Below are 27999 nucleotides of genomic sequence, written 5' to 3' on the forward strand. Positions count from 1 at the left end.
TATTGTAGGAAGGACAACGTTCGTACGTGGGATTCAGAGAAACAGATAGAGATGTAGAAGGCTCTCTTTTGTCATTACGACACCAGTGGCGCTTGCTGCAAAGCTGTTGCCACTTTTCAGCCCTGGCGCGAATTCATTTCACTCGACTCGCCAAACACAGGTATTGTTTTGGCACACACAAAGGCGAGCTGTTGTTACCAAGGTATACTTGCTTCGTGGGTCGCGTGAAAGTAGGGCGGGACTTGGGACCAAAAAGAGTCGCGGGTTGGGCGCCCTTTCTTCCATCTGCAGTGACCTGGAAGGAGTAAGGCCTCGGCCACTTTGTCTGCCGCTTGATTTCTGCGCTTTTCCAAGGCTATCTAAAGGAATGACGTGAGGAAGAAAATAAATGAGTCGCAGCCATTAATTAGCTGGCTATGGCCAAAAAAAAATGCAGGCATGCAGTGAATGGTTGATGATTGCCACGACGATGAAGTCATATTCCGTGCCCATTAGAATGTACAGTCGAGGGCAAAAGTAAAAGACCCCCTCCCCCTTCATTTTCCGAAACTTGCCGCTCTTCATGGGGGCGCCACATGACGAAGCCTGTCAAGACCGGCGCACTATTGGGCCGGTCACTGGGCAGGAGCCGTGAAATGCATGCAGTGTTAGCATTGTACGCTCTGCGCTGGAGCGTTCACACATCGAAAGTGAGGACTGAAGAAAGTGTCGCTCATTAGCGACCCCTTACTCTAATCTAACTGCAAAAAGTAACGTTACACCGTCTTTTTGTCCTCGCGTGCCTGTTCCGTAGGCCCAGCACGGCTTCGTCCCAGGACTCTTTGATGACCCTGAACCCGGATGAATCCGGAGGGGACAACATCAACGTCGTCGTCAGGTGAGTGCATGGCCGCGTGTACGTCATCGACAGAAACGGGTAATATGGGAGTAGCTGTGGCATTTAGGCCTCATAACGAACAGGCATACTCCTTGCAGAAACTCAGTACGTCTGGTTATCTCTTTAGTGTCAGTTTCTGAGTAGTACTGGTCGGTCTTCTGAGGCACTAATTAATGTGGCAACTCAGTTAGACTCTGAAGACCTGTGTGCTGAAGACTCTGACCTGTGTGCTGCTTTTCTTTTCAGCTAAGCGTAAGCAATGTACAGCTGACGAACATGTTCGCTGCTCACCGAGCTGATATGTGAGGCATCCCTTAGTAAACACCGGCGTATTTAGAAAAGAAAAAAGGTGTGATTGGCATCTCAGCGATCAATCGTAATATATAGCTCGGTCCGCTGAAACAGTATCTCGGTCGTACTTGGGCCATGCGAAGCAAGAAACGGTAATATAGATCGCTTCTAACTGACGGATGCAAAAGCCTTTTTCTTTCCTGGGCGTCGACCTTCCGTTCTTGATGCATGTTTATTGTAGTATTATCTATATTTAACAGACGCCGAAAGACCTGCACTGGCAGATATAGTCTCCAGACTGTATGAAAACAGCTTTGTTTTTTCATTTGCGTTCTTGAAAAGCCATTTGGCGCCACAACAGAAATAGACCCAAGAAATGAGACACACATCATGCATTTATTGTCGATAGAAGCCCTAGGAAAATCAGCACCAAAATAATAAAACGAACGACTTGACAGCGGTTCTTCCAACTAATTTAACCTCTCAGATAACAGCACAAATGAACGTCCTGCAAGTAAAACACATTTGAACAAAAAAAAAAGGAAAAGAAAGTAACACAAGACACCGCAAGCAAACATCATATACATGGTGAGACGTCCCCATTTTGCCACAAAGGACTCTTTTTGTCATTCTTATCATGCTGCGTTACTCACAAGCCCACAACAAAGAAACACGCAAACCCGGTTTACACTTCCCGACATTTATTAGCCCTCTTTAGCCAGGCTGTTACGGCAAAGGGAGCGCGGAGTGTTTGCTCAGACTGTCGCAGGCTCAAATAGGGCTCTGCCTCTTTCCCCTCTCTCTCTCTCTCTCTCTCTCTCTCTCTCTCTCCTCTCTTCCTCTCCATCCTTCGCCTCCAGGGTGCGGCCGCTGACGCCCCAGGAGAACGCGAAAACTCAGGCGCTCAACTACCCGGGGGAAGGGCAAGTGCTCGTGAGTACTCATTTCGCCTACTGTCCCGGACGAAACAGAATGCCGCAAAATGCGGTGGAATGATCCTCTGTCGGCTCGTGTCATTCTGCCGAATCTCTGCACTCTGTGGTCGCGGTGGCACTGTTGGATAGCGACCACCAAACCACCGTTCCACACACCTCCCGCGTGTTGAAGATTTTTCTCAAGCTTGCAAAGTAAAGCGTGCAAGAAGAAATGAAAAACAAATATCATTCACTATTTCCCTGTTAGTTGACAGCCAGCATTTTAGTTCTCCAATATCGGGGTCATGGCATGATGCACGCGAGACAAGCAATGTTGTAAAGACGAAGACGAACATTCTGTGTAGCGGCGGCATTGCCATCGCTGCGCGTGCTGTGGGCTCGCCTTGGCTGACCGCGGACTTTCGCCGCCCTGCTCCTGAGGTCCTAGTGTCTTCAATAAACCCCCCGTCTTACAATGTATATGCTCGCAGTGAAAAGTTTGTGGCACTCAACATTAACGAAAAAAAAAAGTTTTCATCGCCGCCTTGGCACAAAGCCTGCAATAAATAAATACATGCTAACTAATTGCGGGGGTGCAAATTACACAGTGCAGCATTAAATTCAAGCAATACACCATGGACGCAAAGAAACCAAGTTTATTCGCCTAAGACATGCAGGCTCCATAAACTTTTGACGGCAGATGTACTTGTATGAACTTGTATGACTTATTGGAACTCCCGCGTGAGGGAGATTCTATTTCCGGTTGTTCAGTCAATGCATATGCAGCAGTCCTGCTTCCCTGGAACCCTTGCGCCCCCACCTACACTCAAAAGCAGGAGTACGCCACATGCTATACCTATAGAAATGCTTGCACCGGTACAAAAGTGATACGAGTCTCTCCTGTCCACGATGGAATAATACGAGCGTTCATTTCGTTCGATTGTGCTCCATCTTCTGCACGCGCCGTGTCAGCGTTAGTTCAGCCTGCCGTCAAGGACCAATGATGGAAGATGGTAGGAGCAGTTCAAGGTATCAAGGTAGAACAGTTGTGCCATCGCCCCCCCCCCCCCCCCCCCTCCCAACTCGCGACTGCTTTCGATTCTGTAAAAATAGGTGTCTAGGAATAATCGACTATTGGGGTCAGCCATGGTCAGTGCAAAGTTCTGTTTTTCCAACTTGTTGCTGATATGTATCGTCATCATGCTGCCTTGGGGGTTTTCCTTAAAGGGATACTGAGGCGGTTTTCGAATCGGCTAATTTTTTAGGGTTTTGAAGTAGTGTCATTGCTGATCACGTCTGTGAAATTATTTTTTCGATTTTGGCTAAAACAGTGGCGCAATCACCAATTAAAAACGCGATGTTCAAATCTCCCGCGCCCCGCGCAAGCGTAGGAGAGGAGAACAGCGGAGAGGGAAACCTCGTCCATGTCGGCCAACGTGACGTCACGTTGAGGAGCCGGGGATACTTCGGCCACGGCCGCTCGATCTCCCTCCTTGGAGGGATCGAGCGGCCGTGCTTCGGCGCACCCGAGCGAGCTTTCAGCGCGCGTTGTTTCTCGTGTTGCGTGCGTTGTGACGTACAAAGCGTGTCAGCCGACCTTGAGAATCAGATTCAATACAAGGTACTACTCTGCGTTCGTGTCCATGAACAAATACGGCCGAGACTGTGTCGTCTTCCACTGTTTTTAGCAAGATCAAAAGCTCGCAGCGCAAGCGCTCGCTGCTGTGACGAAGAATTCAAGCTGACCAAAGCAAGCCTACTCTGCTCGAAGCATTTTCGTAAGAGCGGCTACATGCAGAGCTTCTCCCTAATGTGACCTCTGGAGATTTCTGTCGAAAAGGCGCGGCTGAACCATGACACAGTTCCTTCGATTTTCTTGCGCATGAGAGGCGTGTCACCATTCCGAAGAAGCGCCTCTTTTAAAAGTAGAAACATGCTCACTTAGCCCATGAAGAAACCTTATAGAGGCTCAAGCATGTGTCGCTATCCTCAGCTTAGGTGCGGCCAGACCACCTAAAACGTGCTCAGCAAGGCTCGGTTAGTGATTTTATACTCGGTTCGACGTGTCCAAGCAAGCAAGCAAGCAAGCAGAGCAAAGCACAATAAAGCAAAACAAGCAAGCATCGAAGCTCTTTATATGCGGCATCTCGTTGAATCGTAGCTCAGCAATTAAAATGAAAGCGTTCGACATTGATTTCGGATGCAAATTTATGAGAGAAATGAATGCCAACCGAGTTTTTGGAAGAAAACACCGCAACCTTACTCGGTTTCTTCATAAAGTTGTGGCAGCGGGCGAGTTGCAGCTAGCTTGGCTTTTAAACACACATATAGTTGGCAACTACTTCACTGAACCTAAACTGCAAATCTAGGAAGGGCGAACGTTTCCGAGGCAGCAATTAATATTTTCTGGCATCTGCTGAACGCGCCATGAGTGAAGCAGCAGCCTTGTGCGCGTATTTGGCTTGTTTTCCAGCGCACTATGATTGCGTCACTATCTTGTGGTCCCATGCCTCGCAGTGCTTGGCCACTGCGCTTCGCTAATTTTGACACCAACTTTGTGCTCCTTCATCGTTTCCTTGAAATACTTTCTTGCCCCTACCTGCAACGCCGGGTACTGAGAACAGGATTTTTTGTACACAGTGCTTTGGGCCTTTTCTTTAGGATGACGCTCTTCCGGGCGAGCCAGGAGGCGTCCGGTGGTGGTAATTGACTTGAGTATTGTTCGCACCACTTCCTTTCCGAGAATACGAGCCGAGGTTGTGCTGGCACCTTTTACGCATGGTCTGCATCGCGTCTTTGACGCTGGCGTATGCTTGTGCTATGCGTAGAATTTTTTGCTTGCGTCTTTTTTGGTTTCAGGCGATACGTGGATTGAGCAAACTGTAGTATCCTTTTCTTCGGAGGTCAGAAAAAAAAAAGTCGCCGTATTCGCTTTTACAACGACGCGGAAAGCTGCGATCTGCACTCAACGCAGCGCCGGATCCGCATCGGCAGCTTCTCCAGTCCTCAAAGTGACGTCACGACCTCTCTTGACCAATCACGGGCGGTGGCGCGCTGCGTGGCGTGCCCCGCGGCACAGGCCGCATATTTCGGCTAAAAAAGGCAATTCGCGCTTGTTTTTGCCTTATTTGGATGGGATATTCCAGTATGCAGCATGAAAAACTATAGGATGCCGCTGCCAGCCCGATTTTCAAAAAAAGTGCTTCAGTCTCCCTTTAAAGGCTTGCGAACGCGGTCTGTTGCCCCCGATATCCAGCCGTCCGTACATGTCTGCTTGCGCGGAGGTGAAAGAAAAAGCGAATGACGCAACTCGCAGGTCACGGAGCCTGTGGGCGGCCAGACCAAGCTGTTCACGTTCACCGTGGTGTTTGAGCCGGAAGCGACGCAAGAGGACGTCTTCGAGCACTGCGGCATCAAGCGGCTCATCGACATGGCGCTCGACGGGTGAGTGAAACCTCTATGGAGCTCTTTTAGGGGCGCCTCCTTGCCGAGCAGTTGCCTCTGCTGTGCATCGTCTTTATTCGTTGCGCCTTCACTCACCTACACGGAGCTACAATTTCACATGTAGATTCTTTTATTTCCGTCTTTTCTTCCATCGTAAAATGAGCAGCGGCCGCTGACCCAAAGTGACGGAGTTCTTCAGGCGTAGTTGCCCTGCACTGAAGCACCGTAGTGGTGGAGTCATGTTTGCTGCCATCTTTTTTATGACTGTTCGCAGCTAAGTGCAAGGCCTTCTCTTGCATGCGTTTCATATCACAATTGGCACAGATTTGCATGCAGTGACTGTATATGTGATAGAGCCAGTATAGTACTCGCAAGCTGCAAGCACGTGCAAGTAGTGTGGAGTTTGGGAATTGCTACGAGGTCATGCATAGCGCTTGTGTTGTATTGCTCTCTCCATAGGCGCAATTCTTCTACATGTGGAAGACAAACATGAATCTGCGCGCTTTTGCGTAATTTGTTCAGCTCGCGGTGACGGCTTTCTCATACGACGACTGTGGGATAACGGTGCTGAGGCGCATCGCTTTCCACCGCAGGTTCGCCAGCACAATCATGGCGTACGGCCAGACAGGCGCCGGCAAGACATACACCCTAACTGGACCACCGGTACGTCGAGGAAGTTCGTCTTCACGGCCACATACTTGAGCATGCATGCAAGCGCCTTTGTGAATTGTCTTAAACGCTACAAGTGTTTATGCTTCTTGCTCACTACATGGAATAAGACAACTCTGTGGCATAGCTGTATCGCCGAGTAGAACTGTCGCGGGCCGCGTTTCACGTGGCTAATAATCTTCCTTCGTTGCGTGGCTTTCAATGAACATAGAGGACTCACGTGATGCCATTCCTCCACCAAACGGTTCTCGTGAGGCCTGGTCTCATGGTCTTCTTGAAAACAGCGATGGACTTCGGCGCCAGGTTCATGATATCCTATGTGTCATGTTTCATGGGGAAGGCAGCTGTGCAAGAAGCCGAGCGCCAGCAGTATACCCTTGCATGCTACGACGAGGCCAGTGAGGAGAGGTGCTGTCTGTACACTAGGAGCAAGTGCGAGGGAACGAGCTTGGCTCCTCGGCACGCTTGCAGAAGGGCCACAATGCGAACCTCTAAGCTAGACGGAACTTGTAGTGCTTGAAACATAATTACGGAACGAAGTGGCTTTCAACTTTTATTTGTCATTAACTTTTAATTTTTATTTCATTTTTAACTTTAATTTAACTTTTACTAACTTTAAACTTTTATTCATTGCACTTGAAGGTTTATTTGCATTTGTTCACTTCGTTCCGTTCTTGTGTTTCAAGCGCTACCAAATTTCGTCATGAGCAGCTAACCTGTTCAAACAGCTACCCTGACCTCTAATCAAGTGCTACCGCAGTGACAGCACTCTGCCAGGTGCGCTAAAACGGAATAAAATGTGGCTGAGTAACCAAGATTTCGGAGAGCCTTAGTTAGTCTCTGGGAAAGGGGGGTGGGGGGACTCGTGTGCTGGGCAGTCAGCACGTTCGCCGAATGTCACCGCGCAGGAGTCGCCGGACGGACAGGCCAGCGAGCCGGGCATCATGCAGCTGGCGTTCGGCTACCTCTTTGGTGAGATCGCGCAACGCAGGGGCGTCGAGTACGTGGTGCAGGCTTCCTACCTGGAGATCTACAAGGAGCACGTACGCCCCCTCTCTGCTCTTGCATGGATTTAGGGCGGAGACATAGCGATTTTTTTTTTTCGGAAGAGAGCTTTTAAGAAACGTTTGGCCGCACTTTTGGTTAGGACTGCATGATATTTGGCGTGCATGAAATAACAAAAACAAAGCCCGAGGCCATATTACGAGTTATTTTCCGCTGCGTTCTTTTCTCTTTTTCTTTTTGTTGGTCAGTTTTGTCTTCATTGACAAAGCTGGAAAGCGACTTTGATTGCTGGTTGTTACCACTGACGTCACAGGCACAGCTGACAATGATAGAGGAGCTAAGAATCAATCTAGAAATGAATTTGTATACACTTCTGTCCCGAATCACGAATATTTGTATATAGTGTAGAGTGTTCATCTGACACCTTCCTTGCGTATTACATTATGTGTGTTGGGAAGTTAGGCGTGCAAAGAAAGTGCGTACCTCTAATTTAGCTTATATAGCCAATCGTCTCGCATCGCGATGCCTGCTCTGAGCCTGCCGTGGCGCGCTCTCTTCCCCGGACGGACAGGTGCTGGACCTGCTCAACCCGTCGCACAAGACGCTTCCCGTGCGGTGGTCCAAGGACAAGGGCTTCTACGCGGAGAACCTGTTCGTCGTCGAGTGCGAGGACCTCGGCGACCTGGACGGCGTGCTGCAAGAAGGTACGTCCACACACTACTCCTCCGCACGCGAACACGCTGTGGTGAGCGTTCGCAGACAGAGCGGAGACGCTCCCTTCGACACATCGCTCGGTTCATGGCCTCGAGGTCTCGGCACGCTGTCACAAGATGTGCAGCAGCTGCCCTTGACTACTGACTGACCTGGCCCGATGACAGTGCAGAGATAGGAACAAGCAGAGGGAGATTTAAATGTTTCTGATCACTGTCGACGGAGTGCCTATCTTTGCTAACCGAAGTTAGCTAGCAGATTCCACGGACGCTAATTAATGAATCTTTGGCGCTGAAGCAGCAGGTTTAGTCTAGCTCTTTCGAAAATAATTCCAGAAAAGCCCTCGCGTGGTCGACCAGTTGCCCTGAGCTCCAAGGCTAGCCTGCTAGACGCTCTACTTCTTAAACGGGCATTATGGGCAACTCCATCCAATTAGCGTTCTCACTAAAAATTATCTGCCTCTTTCAGGCTTGGTTGCAGTGCGCTAAACGGCCTGCCACCTCCTTGCAGGCCGCAAGAACCGCCAAGTGCGCAGCCACGAGATGAATGAGCACTCGAGCCGCAGCCACAGCATCCTGACAGTCTGCCTGGCCTCCGAGATGCGCGACCCGGACGACCCGAACACCTTCATCCGGCGCCAGGGGAGGTTGTCGCTCGTCGACCTCGCCGGCTCCGAGAAGACCAAGAAGACGCGCAGTCGGGGCAACACGCTCGTCGAGGCCAACAACATCAACAAGTCGCTGCTCGTGCTCGGTATGTGGTGGCGCCGACTAGTCTTCACCGCTGCCGCAGAGGACGCTGGTAGCTGTATTCTTCACCGGACACCCGCTATGGTTGGAAGAGCAGACGTCACAGGAAAAATCGTCGTAATGCCCTACATGCTTTTGCAGATCGAAAACTCATCCCATTCGCTCCAAGCGCAAAAATAGTATCAATCACCCGATCCATCATCCACGCAGACACCTGTTCTATCCATCAGCCGAGCCCCATTGCTTTCCCTTGCAGCTGTGGTGACGTCACAAAGGCGATATGAGGGGTTGACAAGGAGAGTCTGACGATGGAGACCATAAAAAAAAGAAACAGAAATCAGGAGATTTCCTTACTTTACTTTCCTGTGGAGAGAAACGACGATGGATGTAGCACGGAAAAGGGGGGGGGGGGGGGGGAGAACATGGCGGAGAGAGCTGACTAGGTCAGGGGTAGCGGTATGAGCTAACTGGATCATTTTTATTCAGGGGAAAAGCAGCGCAACAAGCAAGGCCGGTGTAAAAGACAACATAAGCTCTGACTAGTGCCTACTCTATCGGTTTATTTCATTACCGGGAATTCTGGGCAAGTGCTTCTGCTTTTCTTGCGCCACCACTCGGTGTATGGCTATGACCATGCGAAAAAAGCGCGTTGACATCATCCGTGACGTAAGAAAGAAAGAGAATGATTGAGTGGCTGCTGAACAGAGCGTGACAGGCCACTAAGCTCAGCCGCTCGTTGGGAACTGTCCCGAATTCCTGGTTATGGTGAGAGCAATATACGCCAACAAAGGAGTGAAAGAACAAAAACACCACGTGGTAAATAAATTAAAACCAAAAGCAATAGTTCAGTCAGCTTTTGCGTCTCGTGGAAAGCCTATGAGCATGGATATGACAGTTCTTTTTTCACGAGCATGACCGATGACATGCTTGCACATCTTCTTTTCTTTCTTGTGAATAGTGTGGGCCTGCAAGAATTTCTTGGCTTTTTTTTTCGCTTCATCACTTCTCAGGACACGTGCCTCGGCCTGCTGCTCTCGGCACTTCTTGCATACAATGCAAGGTTGCTACCCGTTAATGTCTTCGTACAGTTCGCATGCTCACGCAGCCTGCCTGTAATCTAAGCAATGTCCCGTCTGAACGACACACGTGCGTACAAGTGAGCAGTATCTCACAAACCGGGCCCGACTGGCATTCAACGTAGCATGTGTCGTGTTTCTTGGCGCAGAACGGGCGCTTGGCCCGTTCTGAATTCACTATTCGGAAAAGACCGTTCAGCTTGCTTGGCACCTAGAAGACAACCTGAATGTCAGCGCGATTTGCAGCCTTCTTCAACCGATGTGACAGGGAAGGCACATTGGGAATGACGGTGGTCTTCGCCTCCCGACGCTGAACACACTCAAGCTTGGCCTTCCCTTTGTGTACTTCTAAAAGAAGCAACTCTCTCATGTTGCCAAAAAAGTCAACACTTGTTTTGTCGCCATTAACACCGTCCTTGTCTGTTGCTTTGCTTTTCCCTCGTAGAGACACATAAAGTCAGGTAGCACGTGTTTGCGAAGCGCTGCTGAGTCGATCTGCATCAGAATGGTCTCCAACTAAGGAGGGAGACAGAGCGCCTGCTAGCATTATTGAATCGCAGAACACAATGCATCCGCGCTCTGACCTCGCCCGATCGTCGCGGACATGGCTGCAACATTTTTTTTTTCCCTTTAAAGTCAAGTAAGGGCAAATTTTCGCTTCAGGTAATTTTTCTTTGAGCAAGCGATCCCCATCATGCCTTTTCACGTCGAATGCAGCCAGAATAGCGAGAGTAATCTTAGTTCTTGGGTGGTGTGCATACCTCTGTCATATAGATTTAGTGTGCACGCCCGTTTCTTTCATGCACCCCGTGAGCCCGGCATTAATGTCGTTCTCACGGCAGAAATGGCGCCGACGGTGTCTGTTCGCCCCAATTAAAAACGCTGCCCGCCTTAGTAGCGTGAGCGCCAAGGACGCACTCGGGAAGATTTCCTGGAAAGTTGTCAATGCAAAGCAGCGAATAACGCATTCACTTTGCTGCGCTTGCCTTTTCTTGATGCCTCTCCTTCTTGGCAGGAAACTGCATATCGTGTCTGGCAGATCCCAAAAAGCGGACGGGCCACATACCGTACCGGGACAGCACGCTCACCAAGCTGTTGGCCGACAGCCTCGGAGGCAGCGGCATGGCCCTCATTGTGAGTAACCAACGTCCAGTTGGGGTCTCCCTATCGCCGCATCGCGTCAGGTTACGATGGCGGCGGTGAAAGCGGTCGTCTTTTCGTGTTGCCTAACACTTTGCCTGCCGAATATAGCTGAACGGTTGTTTGTACGTGAAAAATTACTTTACGACCTTTGAAGAGTTGTCCTTCTTCCTATTCCCTACAAGCATATCACAGAGCTTCGCATATGCGCTGGCTTCAGAAGACGACGCAAATAATTCTTCTGTTGTAGTGCATTGCTGGTACAATCACCGCGTATTCTGCTCCGGGCATTATGCGATATATATCTGCCCTTAATTTTCACCTGCAGTATCATTGAGCTTTTACCAGCCTTATTGCCAGAGAGTAAGGATATGAAAGTCTTCAGAGACACTTCCGTGATTTCGATTTTCCTTCTTATCGCTGTTAAAGCGACTCATTTGTTGTGTGCGCAGATTTGGTAATCGGGATATGTCACCCAAATGATGGCAACCAAAATATGTCCGAAATAACCGTACTACACGTCATAACGACAAAGTTCCAAAGCTCGTGGGTGTATGGAAAAAAAAAAAAGAGATTGAACTAGATAATCGCTGACGAAACGCAAGAATAATGTTTCTCTTGGGCAGGCGCCATAGACGCGTACTTCGTGAGCTCCGTGCGGCGTTGAGCAGAACTTCCCCTGCTTTCTTCAATAAACCGATCCCTATAACCCCTTTTTTACCTCACTCAACACTCCTCAGCCCCCTCTTACTACCTCGCTGCACATGATGAAGAGTACGGTCTCTTGCCCCCTTTACGCAGATCGCCTGCGTTTCTCCAAGCGCTTCCAACGCTCACGAGACAATCAACACGCTACGCTACGCATCCAGAGCTAAGAGGGTGAAAACGAAGCCCATGGTGCGGATGGTAAGTCAGCCTTCCACCACGACGAGCACACAGTCTCGCCGAACGAGCACACTTCAGTAAACTTTGGAAACCTATACGCTGTTCTTAGTGACTTCCTTTATGCCGGGCAGACATGTGGCGTTCTGGAATACTACGCAAATAAATAAGTTTCTGGCTGTGCAAAATGAACTTAACGCTCGAAACGCTAGCATGCAGCATGTGCATCCCAGCGTTCTTAGCGCACATTCCACGTGCTTAAAGGGCAGGCGAACATAGGCACAGCGGCGTATCTGTTTTCCTCGCCGCCGTCAACAGCGCCACATAGCAAAGAAATTATCTAGATTTTAAAAATTTTTCATGAAGAATGTTTAGGTGTTTCATGAACAGTGTTTCGTAACTTTTTTTTTTGGCAAACATATGAAAAGTGTGTGGCTAAGTATTTTTTGGAGAAATGATTTGTTGGACGTGCGTTAGATCATTTATTCGATCATTTGGAGTTTGTGTGCCGCGCTGCGTATGTCTGGAGCGAAGCGACTGTGACCGCTTGCAGGACCCTCGGGAGCTGCTCATCCTCAGCTTGCGCCGGGAAGTGCGGCTACTGCGCATGGAGAATAGCTACCTGCGTCAACAGGTATGTAAGCTCATTTTTCCTCATTTTCATTATGACACGTTTGTCCGACTTTCCCAAAGCTTGCCTTGTCTTACTCAAGAGCAGAGAAAACGAAGCAACGCACCAACTGTGATTTTGTCTTAGTCTAACACTTAAATCTGGCCTTTGAAAAAGCCTTCAGTAATGATTTATTCTTTTCGAGTGATCTGTACTACTACAGCAGCCGTCTTCACTTTTATGCTTTAAAGTTAGCAGACGGTAAATAACGTGAGAGATTGTTTACACTGGCTGATAATTTACAATTCCCTGTCGCTGACGGCTGTTCGCACAGTGAAACGAAGTCTACCGTACTGTGCACTGAAAAATTAATCTTAAACTCCTTGAGCCACCCCTCCCTGGAGTCTGAGAAAAATTTCTGTTTTGATGATTATTAAAATAGCAGCTTACATCACGCGAATAGGAAATGGCGACTATAGTCTCCCCGGGGTAACTATCATAGCCAAAAAAAATGCATCTTAGCACATTTGATACTCAAAAATAACGCCCTAATTCCCTCAAATGTCATAAAATATTTGGGGATTTCTTAGTCCACTTCTAAAAGAAGGAAATGCCAAATGCGTGTATAATGTTCTTCTTGCGATCTTCCCGCCAAAACTCCAGTTGCAACCGGGTCTATTGCCCTCATTGGTATGCATCAGTAATCACCTTCTAGAATGTTTAATACCATCTACTTGATTATCATATTGGATTACATTAATCTGATACACTAATCCACCTTGACCTATTTTGCTAGGGTCAGCGAACTTCCAAATTTTTGGAGTCCTCACATTTTCAACTTTGGCGGTGCCTTATGATTTGTCCACTGGTAGTCACGCGGTGTTGATGGCGTCATGACCCTCTTAGTCACATTCATAGATCGCTGGGAGTTCTGGTACCACTACTGGCTTAGTGGTGCAGCGGTTAAGTGATGCGCCACTGCCCCGGCAGGCGGCTGTTTCAAACACAGCCACTGGTGGGGCGTGTGGGACCCAGACTGCTCTTGCCGAGCTCCTGTACTCTGGTGACAGCTATACGATGCCGTAAAGCTGGCACAGTAAAGGTGGCAAGTTCATGGAATTTGGCACCGGAGGGCAGTTGGCTTAGTCTGCTGGTAGGGTTGCCACCTTTCGCGATGGGCACGTTGTGATAACGTCACAAGGTCACGTGAACTCTCGACCAATCAGGGAACTTCTTGGGTAATTTCAAATTTCGCGGTGCTCTCTGATTGGTCAATTGGGGTCGCGTGACCCTGGTGGCGTCATCAGAGAATTTCGTTACGGATAAACAGAGAACTTCACAGCGACAGCCTAACTGCTATTCCATTAAAATGAAGGATGAATACCAACGTGTCACCATACAAAATCAATGCACACTAGACACAATGCATAAGAACGGAAACACCGCTGAGGGTCTGTGGCCACTAACGGGCACTTGTCACGTCCTCTGAGTAAGCGTCACTTTTCGCGTTCGTTGCATAAGCAGTGAGGTAGTTTTCCGACGCTTAGAGAGTGCTACGCCCTGGACTAAGGGCCCACCCACTAGCGCTTCAGCTACCATTCTCGTCAATAAACGTTTACTCAATCAATCAATATGGAAGTAGAGCTCCTTTCCTCTTCATCCGTTTCGAAAGCTTTCGTGCTCAGGTACATGATAGTAACTAGCGCAAATAGCTCCGCCAGTAGATGTGACGCTTGCTCATTATTTCTTCACCTCTATAGGGCGTCACGCATTTTGTGAACTTAGTAACGCGACTGTGGACATTCAAGGGCGTCCGCAGAATTTTTTGCAGGGGGGGGCCCCGTTGGTGCCCCGGGGGGGAGGGGGGTATGTTCGTAGCAAAAAGGCGCTATTTGCGGAGTAAATTTATTTATTTATATATAAATAAAAATTAAACAAAATGCACACATGAAAGAAAAATTACAAACAGCAAATTAAAGCGCGGCTAGGAGAGGTACATTGGAGTTTATCAACGAAGAAACAACTAAAATTAATAAAAAATGCAAAAAGATGCTATATTACTTCGTGGAGAAGAGTGCTCAGTCTTGCTGCATACGGGTTCTCGACTCACCCGGTTTGATGACCAGCACACAGCACAATATGTTCACAAACACGCAACTACAGTCACTCAGTCAGTCTTCCTTGAACAGCAACTGTATGCGCCTCGGATTTTTCTGGGCGAATTGCGTAATTACACGTGTGATAAATTCACTTCTGTGCTTCATTACACGCTCTCGGTTCACACTCATCATACACATTGATTGGAAAAACTGTTGAACGCGTACGTTGAAAACAAAAGATGACTATATATACAACGAAAACTTATTTACAAGATGAATGCACGCTCGCAGCTTCATACACCTCGCTCCATCTTGCTTGCGCATCCGCACAGTCGAGCAACCGCACACACACTGCTCGCCGCTCGTCGTTTTCTCGTCCGCTGTCTTGGTTGTTCTCAGCTTCGCTGACAACCGGCCACTAAAAACACCCAAGCACAAACACAGAGGCGCGCACACGTGCAAGGGCTTACTTGCCGCAGTATCCCTGAATGCGCACTTTGGGGGTGAAAGGAACGCCGCGCAACTTCCGAGGGGAAGGGACACTCGCCACTCCGGTCGGAAAATTTGTTTTTGTGTTTTTATGGGGTTCAGAGCCCCAAAACGACTCAGGCTATCAGGGACCGAGTAGTACAGAGTTCCGGATAATGTCGACCACCTGGGTCTCTTTACCATGCACTGACATCGCACAGTACATGGGCGCTGTTGTGATTTGAGGCCCAGCCAGAGTTGACAGGCGAGCCAGGCAGGCGCCATCGGGCTGCGTTGACCAAAGGCGCTGGTTTTCGCAGAAGACGCAAAGAACGCTGGTGTGGGGGCGCCTCGGGAGACTGCGTCGCCGTGAACAAAAGCAGCTAATCCCCTTTGCCGGAGATTCTGAAAGCGGCGCTTCTACCGAACTGCGCTACCCGTGGATCGGAGGAGACAGCGAGCGGCGGCGGCGCCAACTCATCGCCCACTTGCCCCTGAGCAGCCCGACAAAGCGGGGGTGGACACGGCTGATTTGTCCTTCCCTCCTTAAGAATTCATCGGTGACCGGCGTAACGATAGGCGAAAACAAGATGCCCCGTGCACTGTCTGCCTCCTATCTCTCTAGAGATCAAAGAAACAGACACCCATCTCAAGGCGGCTCGAAACACATGCTCGCCGGTGCCGCTGTATGTCTGGAACAGGTCGCCCTTCAGTAGAGCTAACGATGGCGTGGTTTGAAAACGGCGTAACGACGCGCGCCCGGACGCGGCATTTCGCAGATGTGACCATGCGGGGCTGCTTTTACCCTTTTGACTGAGCGCACCACCGCCCCTGGCGGGCGGCCATCACTCATGGTTCGAGTGAGTGATTTTCCAGGGGGGTGCAGCCGCCCCCCCTTGCCCCCCCCCCCTCCGGACGCCCATGTGGACATTTTACCCACTTCCGATGACAAGCACAATGCTTTTATAACCATTTTTGCCTGTAAAGTGTGCACCGTCACATCATTTTGTGTTATGCGAAGAAGCTATACGTTGTGCCATTTTTTTTTTTTTTTTTGCAATGGAGGGGAAGGTACGAAGCCGAAACACACCGTCTCCCCCCACAAAGCGGTATACAGTCCCCAATTTCAGCTATTAGTTTTCTCTTAAACATACTATATCGCCAATATTCGTTATTTAAGGCATATTTCTAGCACAGCTTTCAACTTCCAAAGTTTAAAATCAAGGTAAAAAAAGAAACATTTTTCTAGACTACAATAAATTTGCTGAGCACGTCTAGTTGCAAGAAACAATAGATGGCGCCAGGTGCTTCAGCGACGGAATGCAGCTACCGCGGGGAGGGTAGTGCGCCAGGCGGCCAGGCGCACCGTCGTGCGGCCGAACTATTTGTCGGAATGACACACTTAAGGACACTCCACACCTGCATCGTTCCTTCCATTGCCACGAAAAGATTTCGCAAAGTATAGTTTAGTACAATCCATTGCGAGTTGAGAAAATGAAAAGTAGAAGTATTAAGCAAAACTGATGTTAAAGCTTTACGAAAACGTCATTCCCCGTTATCATTCAATGCGCTCTTTGCATGAAAGCACCTCTTGCCGGGATAGGCCTATCGACCTTCGAATGCGGTACGCTCTAGAGTTTGCTGGCTCAAACGGCTTGTTCGAATCCTTCAAGAAGCGTTAAGCGTGGGAATAAAACGCGCCTGTGTGCGCACACATGCAGGTGTGGATATTAGAGCTGAAAGCACAAGTCGCGACGTTAGTGGAAATCAGTTTCCGCCGTCGTGTCGCTGATGGGGTTGAATGAGCAAGGACGCATAGTAACCACGTGTCATTTTACTCTAAAGCAGACGGCATCGACAGCTTGACATTTACGCCGCACCTCTTGGAAGGAACGATCTAAAACGGTCGATGTAAAACGGTCACCTGCGTCGTCGCCGAGTAATGCGCTGAATAATGTCGAGGTACGACACTTCTGGAACACCTATTGTGCGGAAAATCAATGATTTGGTTTGGTTTGGTTTATGGGGTTTAACGTCCCAAAGCGACTCAGGCTACGAGGGACGCCGCAGTGGAGGGCTCCGAAAGTCTGGACACGGTGTCCCTTCAAGGCAGTTGCTAGACCACTTTCTTTTTTTTTCTTTTCTTTCGTGGTGCGTTTGCGGGGTCTTTAAAAGTAATGACAGTTGAGCTTTATTTTTCCCCCTTTACGACATCAAAGCCTCTCCACAGATCAGCCGAAACGATTAGCGATCAAAAGGAGAACGTCCAAATCGAACTTTTCCGTTTGAGCGTGCACTTCTTTGCACGACACGCGAGCGAACGCAGCTCGAGCGAAGCGCTCTGCTGAAAGGGTTCTTCTTCTTGCAGATGCTGAATGGCGGCGGTCAGCTGCAGCTGAGCAACGTTCTGGCCGTGGGCGGCGAGCAGCCGGAAACCGACGTCGCCGAGCCAGGAGACAGCCGCGACGAGAAGGCGCTGCTGCACAAGTACATGGCCGAGAACGAGGCACTAAGGTGAGTGGAGCGCTGCAGGCGGCCAGTTCCGATGGTCGTCGAACGCGCCGCGCCGAGCTTCCCTCAGTCAGGGCCACTCCCCGCTGCTTGCGGTCTTTCAACTCGTGGTTAAAATAACTCGTGCTGCGCAGCAGGGCTGGTTTTCCAGCGCAATTCCCATCTCTCTAAACGGCAAATTTGGCTCAGAAGCACCCAATAGCTAAACTATAGAAGGTAACCACACACAGTGGAGATCATAAATAATTTGCAGAGCCCTACAGTTTGCAGAGCGCGCTTGTTTTCGTCAAACAATCCCGAACTGCTGTTTTCTACATCCAAAGGACCAGCGCTATCTTACTGCTCCACAATGCTTCGTTTTGTGGTGTGATGAACATAGTGAAACTCCCTCTTTTTGCCGCTAGGCGGCTCTGCTTCACGAAGGAAAAGAACTAGAAAACTAACCAGTAAGTATGCCGGTCATGAGGACGGAGAAAGAAAGAGCATTAAACGACAGGTTAAAAACGCGGAAGTTAAAAATTGGATGAATTCAATGGAAAAGAAACATAGTGTAGAACTATATCGATTCTGGAAAAGGCAGATCAGGAAAGAATTTTTCTATGATAACTCAAGAGGCAGTGCCCTACTTTTTGAAGCTAGATCAGGGTGTCTTAGAACGCGCAGCTACAAAAAGAAATTTAACGAAGAAGATGACACATGTGCAGTGTGTGGTAGATCTGTGGAAACAATTGAACACCTCATAATCAAATGTGATGGTATCCATCCGGATGTCGATGAAGGCACAGTCACTCTTTCTGAGGCCCTAGGGTTTAAAGATAACAATGGTCATGTAAATAAATCTGCAGTGGAAGTCAGCAAAAAGCGATTGGAGGATTGGTGGCTGAAAAGCAGAGATGTGGCATAAGGTTAGAATAGTAGGAAACCGTAGGCAAAGTTGATGGAGAATCTTAATGAGAATTGCCAACACAGTAAACAAAAAAAATAATAAATAAAGAAAAGCTGAGCATGGTGGCAATTGCCACCACCCCGTTTCAAAGGGGGCGCTCCTATCCATCCATCCATCCATCCATCCAACAGAATCACACGGTTTTTCACTGGTGCAGTCAAGCGATGATCAGTCAGTCCGACTGCTACGGTTTCAACAAGCGTCACGCGACACGGGCAGTGGTGTCATAGACGCGCATGCGGTAACAAGTGGAGGCGATGTTTCTCGTACCCTGCATACGAGTTGGCACGTTTGCCGAGGTTTTCTGACGACGGCGCGCCTTCGCTCGCAGGATCGAGAACGCCACGATGCACCACATGCGGGAGATGCTGGTCAGGGACCACGAGCTCGTCTGCAGGGAGAACGAGCGGCTCATCAAGAAAGTGGACGCCCTGGAGAAGTGAGTGCTTGGATTCGCTCGCACGCGCATGCCTATAGACCCCAAGTCTGCCATTCATACTGCAGCCTTCCTTGTGTTTTCCGTGTGTTTTATGTTGCCCTAGGCGTCGTCAGGAGTCGCAGCGATAACATCGAAATCAATGTCGCCGGTATCGTCAAGAGTTCATGCAAGCATTTTACAGGGTCTCTGGTTATTCGCCAAGAAGATAAGTTGCTAAAAAGTTGATGGGGAAAAGGGGGGGGGGGGTGGGGGGGGGGGGAGGTGCATAACCAGACATAAAAAGTAATCGGTAATCAGGTTAAAAGCTCGGAGTAAGCAATCTTGACTTTTTCCTTCTCGTCTCGATCCACCGTTTATTCGAAGAAGCCATTCCATACTGTATATATGTCAGTCATGCCCAGCCAGTTTTGATTGAGCTGGTGCGGGACAGTGCGTTCCAATCAAAGGCAAACTGACACATGAAACTTATTCTGATCGCAAATAAACGCCAGTGCTGCGTTTATCTGTCTCCGTCCGTGCTTACGCTAGGCACGACCGTACTGAGGCACGGCGCCACTCGCGCAGGTCGCAGTCGCAGCCTTCGGAACAGCAACAGCAGCGGCCGGCTACAGTCGAGAAGGCCGCCAAACCGCAGGTACGGCTTTTTGGCTCCCACACCGGGATATGCCTTGTTCCTCAAGCCACGGACAGAGAAACACATAGGAGCTGATTTATTCACGAAAAAGGCACACAATTCACTACTTGTTGCAAGCTTTTTTCATGAAAAAGTAATTCGTGAGTTAGCGCCTGTTCGGTGGTCTCTCGCTGTACTAAAATTCCTAGGTTATTTGACGACGCACGTGAAATAATATCCTGCACTCTCATCGCGCTCGTCGCTCACCTGCTCCCCGCACCGACGCAGACGGGAAGGAGCCGCGGTGGCGATTCCAAGGCGGCCAAGAGCAGCGCGGCCTCGGACAGAAGCGTCCAGTCGACGAGGGAGTCGCCCAAGCTGTCGCCGACGGTGCGCAAGATTGGCAGCAGGTAGGACGACAGAGCGCAGCAAACGCACGCTCATACGTCGTATATGACACACCTGCAGGGGCGAGCAACGCCGACGTACAGAGTTTAGGTTGAAATATAAGCGCTTCTGTCACCTCAAATCTGTATAGCTCTGATTGCAGAGGGAAGAGCAGGGTCCTGGGTGCACGACCGGGCCTTCATCAAATGCTGTACTTGCTTCGAAACGAGTCCATTAGAAAATGGCGTATATTTGTTTTAATGTATGTTCATCGCTTGCTCAGCACAGTAACGGAACGCGGAGTCCCTGTACTGGCAGCCGCACCACGCTTTGTGCACTATATGACGGCACTGCATAACAAATGACCACTTCCATATGCGGCATCAAAAGACTGGCACTCCAAAACGCAGTGGACACTTAAATGGCCACGACTTTCCTGCGCAATTTGGCTGGCCTCGAGAAACGGGCCCCCAACTGACACACGTGGCCGCACGAAAGCCACCTCGCTCACGTGTCAGGAGAGTTCTGTTGGAATGCACCGTTTGCCGTGCCAAAGTGTGGCGCCCTCTGTGTGCAGTGGCGCGAACGACGCAAGCATTAGCGTGGCCTCCGCGATCGAAGCGCGCTTTTGCTCAACGGCGCGTCGCCGTAGTAGATCTCGGCGGCCACGGCATTAGCACGGCACGACCGGCCGGGACATTGTTCACGCCGCGGCAATGTTCCGCGCACCAGAGACAGCATGGTAGCGCTAGACACTGTACGCTAGACCATCCGAGTGGCTGCCTTGCACGGCCGGCTCTCGCTACGTGCGCTGCGCACTTGTGCAATCGCTTTCGACATGCCGTCGCAGCTGGTGAGAGCGCGCCTCGTTAATGTTGCCTTTGCAGCCTGAACGACGTGGTGCCGCAGCCCGATCAGGACGAGCATCGGCGCAACTCGTGGGGCACCAGCGGCATCCCTGTACGGCTGAGGCAGAAGCTGTCGGCACATCCGCTGGTGGCAGCGCTGGCGCCGCGGCGCATCCGGCGAACCGCCTCCAACAGGGTCTCGCCCGCCGGTGCGTGAGCCTTTGCTACACTGCAGACACATTGCTACATCCCGCGTTTCCCGCCTCCACCTGCTTTAGGGCCCGCCGCAGTCTGGCTTCTCGGCTCAAACTATCGCGCTGCGCAGAAATGTTCCCACTGTAGTCTATACCATTGCACAGACCTAGGCATGGACAGATGTGTTGGAAAAGGGAATCAGAAATTTCATACTGAAGAACCACAATAACTTTTTTTTTTTTCTGCCCAAGAAAAACATTAAACGGAAAGTGACATGAACTACTGGCTGATGGGAGCTAAATTTTGGCTTAGTTCTTCACTCGTAAAGAAAAAAATTCTCGGAAATGGCTACATTATACAATTTCTACGTCACTTTTGTAAAGAAACAAACGCACACTGCCAATCTGTAAACTGCGCACATCAGCTCATACAAACGAACTAACTTCTGAACGCTTCATTTTGTTTAGTGCAGACAAAAATAAGGCCCCTCGCAACTCATTTGTTTGGTGCAAAAGGCTGTTTTTTCTTTCTTTCGCCAAGAAAATCGCAAATGAAAAAGCGATTACTATTTCATGCCAGAGCAGTAAATGTCTGACTTAATCCGGAGCCCTCCACTATGCCGTTCCTCATAGCTGATATGTCGTCTTTGGGCGTTAAGCCCGAAAATTTATAACTTTTTTTTTCCTTACTTCAAGCGTGTCGCGCATGTGAAGACTTTATAGGGGACTTTCGCCTTTTCTATCCTCCACGTTCTGTACCCTGTTACTCATAGAACTCTCTATAAAGATAGAACTTGTTCATGCCATAAAATATCTAGTATTATTGGCTCCGAGTCTTGTTTTTGCTGAAAAACAATTTATGAGACACAACCAATGAACCTGATCGCCTTGAACGGTTTCCATAGCGTTTTTAGTCTCTTTAAAACGGATTAATGAGCCCTTTGAATTACACTGTGCTTGCTTTAAATTGTTACGTCGTTCAGTTGAGTTTAGCATGCACCTTGCGAGTTATATAAAGGCGCAAGACATAGTGATATTAAAATCTCTTGTTCTCTTTAGATGTTTTAACATGCGCAGTTCGCCAAGTTTCTATATCTATTTTGAAGACTTCGATACAGTGAAATTAAATACTGAAATCTTAAAGTTTGGAAACTTTTGGCAACATGGAGCAGAGAACAGATGTCCTAAGTAAAATTCGTATTGTCAATTCTCTCAGAGCAATTTAGATATCAATTTTAAGTGCAACAATCTTTGCCCACCTTGAGGCCTTAGTAGCGCGCAAAAAGACGCGGCACGAGCGAAAGTCACCCACACAAGGACTTACTCTCGACTAGCCTTTTTTGAGCAGGACGACACAAAGCCCAACAAAAACGCAAGAAGCGTGACAAGGTCTTGAGAGGAAAGAACTCTATCTGCTCAATGTGCCACCGTCGCCAAGAACTGTTAAATATTGACTACCCTCCCCTACCAGCTACTGTATAGCAGTGATCCATTCTTTAAAACACTAATGACGGTCGGAGTATCGCCGTATTTTGCCATCTTTATGAAAGACCGGTCTTGTTCGTCTCCTGCAAAAGATCTACTATCCTGCTTCCAGGCCGGCGTTGGCAGTCGCGACTTGCGATGCTATCGGTTTTCAGAACTTCGAGCCTTAGCACGGCCCGTTGTTTAAAATTGTTATCGTTCCACCTTGCTTCCACTTTGGGGGCTTTTAGCAACGACATTTTCCTCCAGAAAAATGGTGTCTACATCGAGTCGCCTGTCCGACTCTCAGAGACTTGTTTTAAGTGGAACGCGATAAGGCGCTCACTACGCGACAAGCGGGTTCCAGTGTTTTTGCTCCGATCCGTTGATGACTTTTTTGGTCCTCTTAGATGCGACGTCCGATAACTTCGACTCCCTCGTAAAATGCTTTTTAGCCAGGCTTCAGGAGTGCTCGATGTCACTAAATTTTAGGCTTAGTCTCCCAACATTAGGTTCCTAAACCCGAGAATGCGGTTCAAGAGGAATTGCGATTGCTAATAGAGGCAATAAGTCTTCGCTGTTTTGCTGTTCAGCTGACTGTACTAGTTAAACTGATCATACGTCTTTCGTTGTGCAGAACGTCCTCGCTAAGTCTTGCACGTACGTGAGACGCGACTCTCTATAGGTGACGAGAGCCTCCGCACACAGGTTACATTCCGTAGGGCTTCATGGCATCCGGAATGCTTGTTTCTGTAGCCGAAATTTTATTTCAAAAACAAGAAACCGAGGCGCGCTTGAGCATTGAGAAAGGTGCCGCAAAAACGGCTAGAAACATAGGCATGTAAACTTAACCAAACTGTCCTTCCACATCCACGAGACGCGCTTCAATATACAGGGTCTGTTCTGAAAGTAGTAGGACTGGTTTTTTCCTGGGCGAACGGGCGGACGAGAGGTGGTCTGCGCGTGCAGGATCGTTGAAGGGGGATATTGGGAATGCTGGGGAAAATCGGCAGTAGGCTCTCGGCCGTAGAAGAGAGGAGGTCGCTTGTACTGTGAACCCCTGTCGACACGTCTCGTCACGAAGAGTTGTGGAGCGTTTACTGGATCAGCGATACGCGATCAAATTTTGAGTAAATCTTAGTAAAACGGGCAAAGAGACTCAAAACATGATTAAGGAGGCCTACGGTGACGCTGCCATGGGTAAATCAGGTGTTGTTTGAGTGGCACAAGCTGTTCCGAGAAGGTAAGAAAAGAGTGGAAGACGACGACCGCTCCAGACGCCCTTCGACCAGCAAGACCAACGAAAATGTGTAGCGAGTGAAACATTTACTTAACAGTGATCGTAGAATGAATATGAGAATGATTGCTGATGACTTGAGCATTCCTCAAACCCAAATTTTTGAGATCGTGACAGAAAACTTATCCATGAGGAAAGCGTGCGCGAAGTTGGTGCCGGGAGTGTTGTCAGAGGAGCAAAAGGCCAGCCGGAAAGCGATCTGCCAGGATCTTCTTCATGTGAATGAGGACCCCGATTTTTTGCCCAGCACAAGGCGGCAACGCTGCCTCAGCCCCCCTACAGCCTCGACTTGGCCCCGCCAGACTTTTTTCTATTCCCGAGAATAAAATCGACGCTCGAGGGGAAACATCACGGATCGATAGAGGTGGTTCAACAGGCCGTGACGAGGGAGCTAAACAGCATTCCGGTCCAGGCGTTCCTGGAGGCGTACGAAAACTGTAAAACTCATTGGCGTGTAGGTTCGGAAGGGGTCTACCTTGAAAAATTGTAATTGTTTGTACTATTCTCTTGAATAAATTTTGTTTAAAAAAATGAGTCCTACTACTTTCAGAACAGACCATGTAAATCTACCTCATTGCTTCCTTACGTTCCTGTTTACCGACTGCAGCTTTCATTGCAAGAGCTTTAATGTCGTATGAACCGGCTCTTACACAGTGTTGCTAACACAAACCTCACTGCCCTAGACCCGTTTACAAAAAGTATTCAAGGTGTACCTTGCGTACTAAATGCGTAACGATATCACCCCGTCGCTGCACTGTTCCCTCCACATAATACATCGCAGTAGAATGAAGTACGGTGAGCCACACTCAGTGAAAGAAGCGATAAGTGTAAGCCCCCTCGAAGAAACTAGCGCAGAGGGGCGAGCACAGGGAGTAACCGGCCAAAAGGACGACCTCCGGACTAACAGCTGCTAATGGTTGCATTTGAGTTACATCACAAGTTGTTGACATCCTAATTGCAACCAAGGGGAAATGGACACGGGCAGGGCTTGTAATGCGAAGGGAAGGTAATTATCTTCCCTTCTCATTACAAGCGCTGTTACACTAAGGAACTATAGCTTAAGCGATGGTTTACTGTAAAGGAGCAGATTCCAAGAAAGGACAAGCGTAGCAGAAAGTGTCATAGAGAGTCAGGTAGGAGGATGAAACTATCAAGTTTGCGGGGATAAGGAGGCCGCAGATTTCTCAGGACAGGTTTATTTGAAAGGATAAGAGAGGCCTTTCCCCAGCAGTGGACGTAATTAGGCTGATGATGATGATAATGACGATGATGATATTAAGTTGCTAGTCCAGCGGCTCTCCGTCGTCCTTCGCTCTCCTCTGCCCGCCGCTCTGTTTTTTTTTTTTCTTCGCTTTGAAGTACCGACTCTCACTCTCTCCAGATCTCCAGCGCTGGCACGTGACTGACAGAGAGTTCTAATATACGTGCGCACGGACGCAGTGATCTATCGTGATTTCTAAAGGGGCTTTCGGCGTGCGGGCTGTCTGCCTGAAAACGAATGCGTCATCAACTTCCGCTGGTGGTCGCAGCCGGCGCCAATGATGAAAGCTCTCGTTTTGAAACTGCGCACACTGATTGAAACTTTTTATTTTCTCCATTTGCAGACATGAAGAGGAGTAGCGCGTCGCAGACGGGAATGAACTGATGAGTCGAGGATCATCGGGCAGCGGGACGCGTGGGAAAACCGCAGAAGTTCTCCTAGAGCTGCGTCTTGCACATGACGCCTTACGTTGACCTATGCGGCCAGGTGGGCGAAGGCGTCGGACCGCTGTCAATGCTCGCAAATATCTGTCTGCACACCATAGGACAGTTTAAGATCAAATTAAGGAACGGACCAAATTCTTCGACCCTGGTCTGCTTTTAAGTCAGCCAGCTGTATGTCAGGACCGGAAGAAATTATGTGTTGCTGAGATAGAAGTGGTACGAAGAGAAATGGTAAAGGCAACAGAGCCGAGCAGTTTGGATCAGCATTAGGACGCCTCCAGATTGTAATGAGTTAACGTACGTAACGTACGTAATGAGATAACGTATGCAAAAGAAATTCGCGGACGTAGACTCGTCTTGGTCGCAACTTGCCCGCATGCTGATAAGTGCGTTAATTATGCACGGCGGCAACATGCGGCCATAAATGCCAGAAGCCTCCATCACGAGACATAAGCAGTTGTGTAGGCCAGTGCCTTTGTCCGCTCGAGTAACATGGGACGTCCTGTAAGCTGCGTTCAGGGCACAACGTTAATTAACCGCACAGTTAGAAGACTCGCTCTGCCGCGATTAGGCAGTGGAATCTTGATAACGTGAATTCTCCCGAACGCCGCAGAATATATCTTTGGTAAAAAACAAGCTATCGCCTGAATACGAAACAAAGGCATTCTTACACTTATCATTGTCATTTTGGAGCCCTTGACAGTCAACCCAGCCGGTTCTTTATCGGAACGCATTAAAAACAGCCCTCGCGTCGTCATCCCTTGCCGAGCACACTGCGAAGCGGAGAAGGTGTGGAGGATGGCCTCTGGCGTCAAACGCGTGCTTTAGCTCCGAGTTCTTAGGATTTTTCGGTCACCCGACCGTATGCCTCACTTTTTGGTCTCTTGTGACAACGCCGCTTCCGCGCCAAAGACTCCCTCTCCCGTTCTAGCGCGCAGGTTGCGGGATGCGGTAATTAACCCGTACCAGCGCGAAGTTCGGATCAACTGCGGCATTGTCATCGAGATTCGACTGTACAGTTGCGTGCAAATTCTAGGCTACTGTTGGCACCTGCTTGAACTTTTCTGAGCTGTATGCGTGTACCATTTGTTATTTTTCCACTTGAAACACGAAGAGTGACTGAAGTCTGTTGGCAGCATGAACGGGTCTAAATGGAGGGTAACAAAACGAACCAGACTGCGCTGCGCTATGATGCATGTAGAGAAGGATGGTGGCAATCAATCAACCAATCAATCAATCAATCAATCAATCAATCAATCAATCAATCAACCAATCAATCAATCAATCAATCGCACTTGGGAAATACACATGGTGCGTTCGTCAAAATAGCCTAATCAAAGGCACGTAAGAATTTAATATCTTCCCTGCTGGTTGATTACGAAAAATATTGTCGTCGCAATTAGTTTTGGTCGCTGAGGTTGTAGCTTGCATGCGCCTAGTGCTGCCTGTGATTTAGGAGTGTCCATTGCCGGGTACCTGCGCTGTTGAGGAAAGCAATGGTAAAAACGGAAGGCTGCACAAGAGCTTACTCCGAGGTTAACCGGGAAACATTCCCTCCGCGAGCAGCTATACTTTCGCGCAGCCTCGAGACAAGGTCGCCAGAACACTTACAAGGCTGGGTGAAGTCAGTCTTTGAAAGCCCGCGTACTGCTACCCGCGAGATATACATGGCGGCTATCGCATTCGCGTGATCCTTGAAAACTACGATGGCCCGGTGGCGGTATGCGCACCTTCGTTAGATTCTCTCAGTGCTCCGATAAATAGCTGATGTTGCTAAGCGAAAGCCCGTGCACGGCACCCCGTAGTGAAAAAAAAGTACGAAAGACACATGACCTTGCTTGCCTCTTTCTTTTGGTACCACGTACATACGCGAAGCGCAGATGGTTTGCGCTGTGGCGAAAGCTGCATTTCGAACTTTTTTTTTTACTCTATGCTTCCTCCAGATTGTGCTCGACGCCGCGTTGGTTATGGTCGTAACCCAGAGTAAGCACTCCGGCCGTTTGCCCAGTGACTTTTTGGGACCATGTGTTGACCCAAATCACTGGCCCCACCACATGCGGAAGAGACGTTTGCTGGGCAAAGCTCTCTACCAAATAAAACTTGGAACAAGCAAGAGTCTGCAAATCAACTTGCGGTTTAAGATTAGGATGCTGGCAAGCAGCAGCATCAACCGCAAAATATCGTAGAACCGAAGAGGTAACCTTTTCAGAGTGGCTAACCCACAAGTGGAAATATATCTCTGTATAGCGGAGCAGTCCACAGATGTGAAATTAAAAAAAAATCGCCGTCTACACATTCTGGAACGATGGGCGCGGTCAGACATGTCCCCTCGGTTTTCTTTCAAGGAAGCCCGCCTTGCACACGTTCTGGTGGCCATGTTTTGAGACAAAGCGACTGCCCGTCGAGAAAATGTTTGTGCAGTGAAATTCCCTGGTAGCGGGTGATAGTGCTGTTCCATCGTCCGCTACGGACAGGATTCTCCTTACGCGTTTCGTTAGGGGAAAAAGCACACCTGTGACAAGTAACGGTGGGGTCTGCCCACAGACCCAAGTGCCAAAGGAAATTGTTCGTCGTCAAATAAAGCTTCGTTCTTTTTGTACACAATAAAGCTGATGTCTTTACGCTCACGTGTCCTGTGCTTTTTCGCACTGGCAGTTCGTG

General features: G+C 49.1%; 1 protein-coding gene across 4 annotated transcripts; it reads left to right on the plus strand.

Moving 5' to 3' along the window:
* The first annotated feature begins 797 nt into the window (after positions 1–797).
* Positions 798–27959, plus strand: LOC149364907 (kinesin-like protein KIF12). Of its 4 annotated transcripts, XM_089574855.1 has the most exons (16): positions 798–877; positions 2029–2101; positions 5399–5526; positions 6120–6189; positions 7104–7238; positions 7772–7904; positions 8422–8664; positions 10752–10870; positions 11678–11782; positions 12312–12392; positions 17304–17449; positions 18724–18831; positions 19396–19465; positions 19733–19854; positions 20719–20888; positions 25239–27959. In XM_089574855.1, exons 1-16 carry the CDS (start codon positions 825–827, stop codon positions 25277–25279), a joined length of 1797 nt encoding a protein of 598 aa, XP_089430981.1. In that variant the 5' UTR covers positions 798–824; the 3' UTR covers positions 25280–27959. The 4 variants fall into 4 exon arrangements, with proteins under 4 accessions (XP_089430981.1, XP_089430983.1, XP_089430982.1 ...); XM_089574857.1 differs by lacking the exon at positions 19733–19854; XM_089574856.1 differs by lacking the exon at positions 11678–11782.
* Positions 27960–27999: the final 40 nt, after the last annotated feature.

This window comes from Amblyomma mixtum, chromosome 2, assembly GCF_055824585.1.
Source record: "Amblyomma mixtum isolate Tamu chromosome 2, ASM5582458v1, whole genome shotgun sequence".
NCBI classification, from domain to species: Eukaryota; Metazoa; Arthropoda; class Arachnida; order Ixodida; family Ixodidae; genus Amblyomma; species Amblyomma mixtum.

What these genes read in the sequence shown, in the direction of transcription:
- LOC149364907 (XM_089574855.1), top strand. Translation starts at nt 825, where the DNA reads ATGACCCTGAACCCGGATGAATCCGGAGGGGACAACATCAACGTCGTC. An exon ending in GGACGGCGTGCTGCAAGAAG is followed by an intron (nt 7,905 to 8,421) that starts GTACGTCCACAC and finishes ACCTCCTTGCAG; the next exon opens with GCCGCAAGAACCGCCAAGTG. An exon ending in CAAGTCGCTGCTCGTGCTCG is followed by an intron (nt 8,665 to 10,751) that starts GTATGTGGTGGC and finishes CCTTCTTGGCAG; the next exon opens with GAAACTGCATATCGTGTCTG.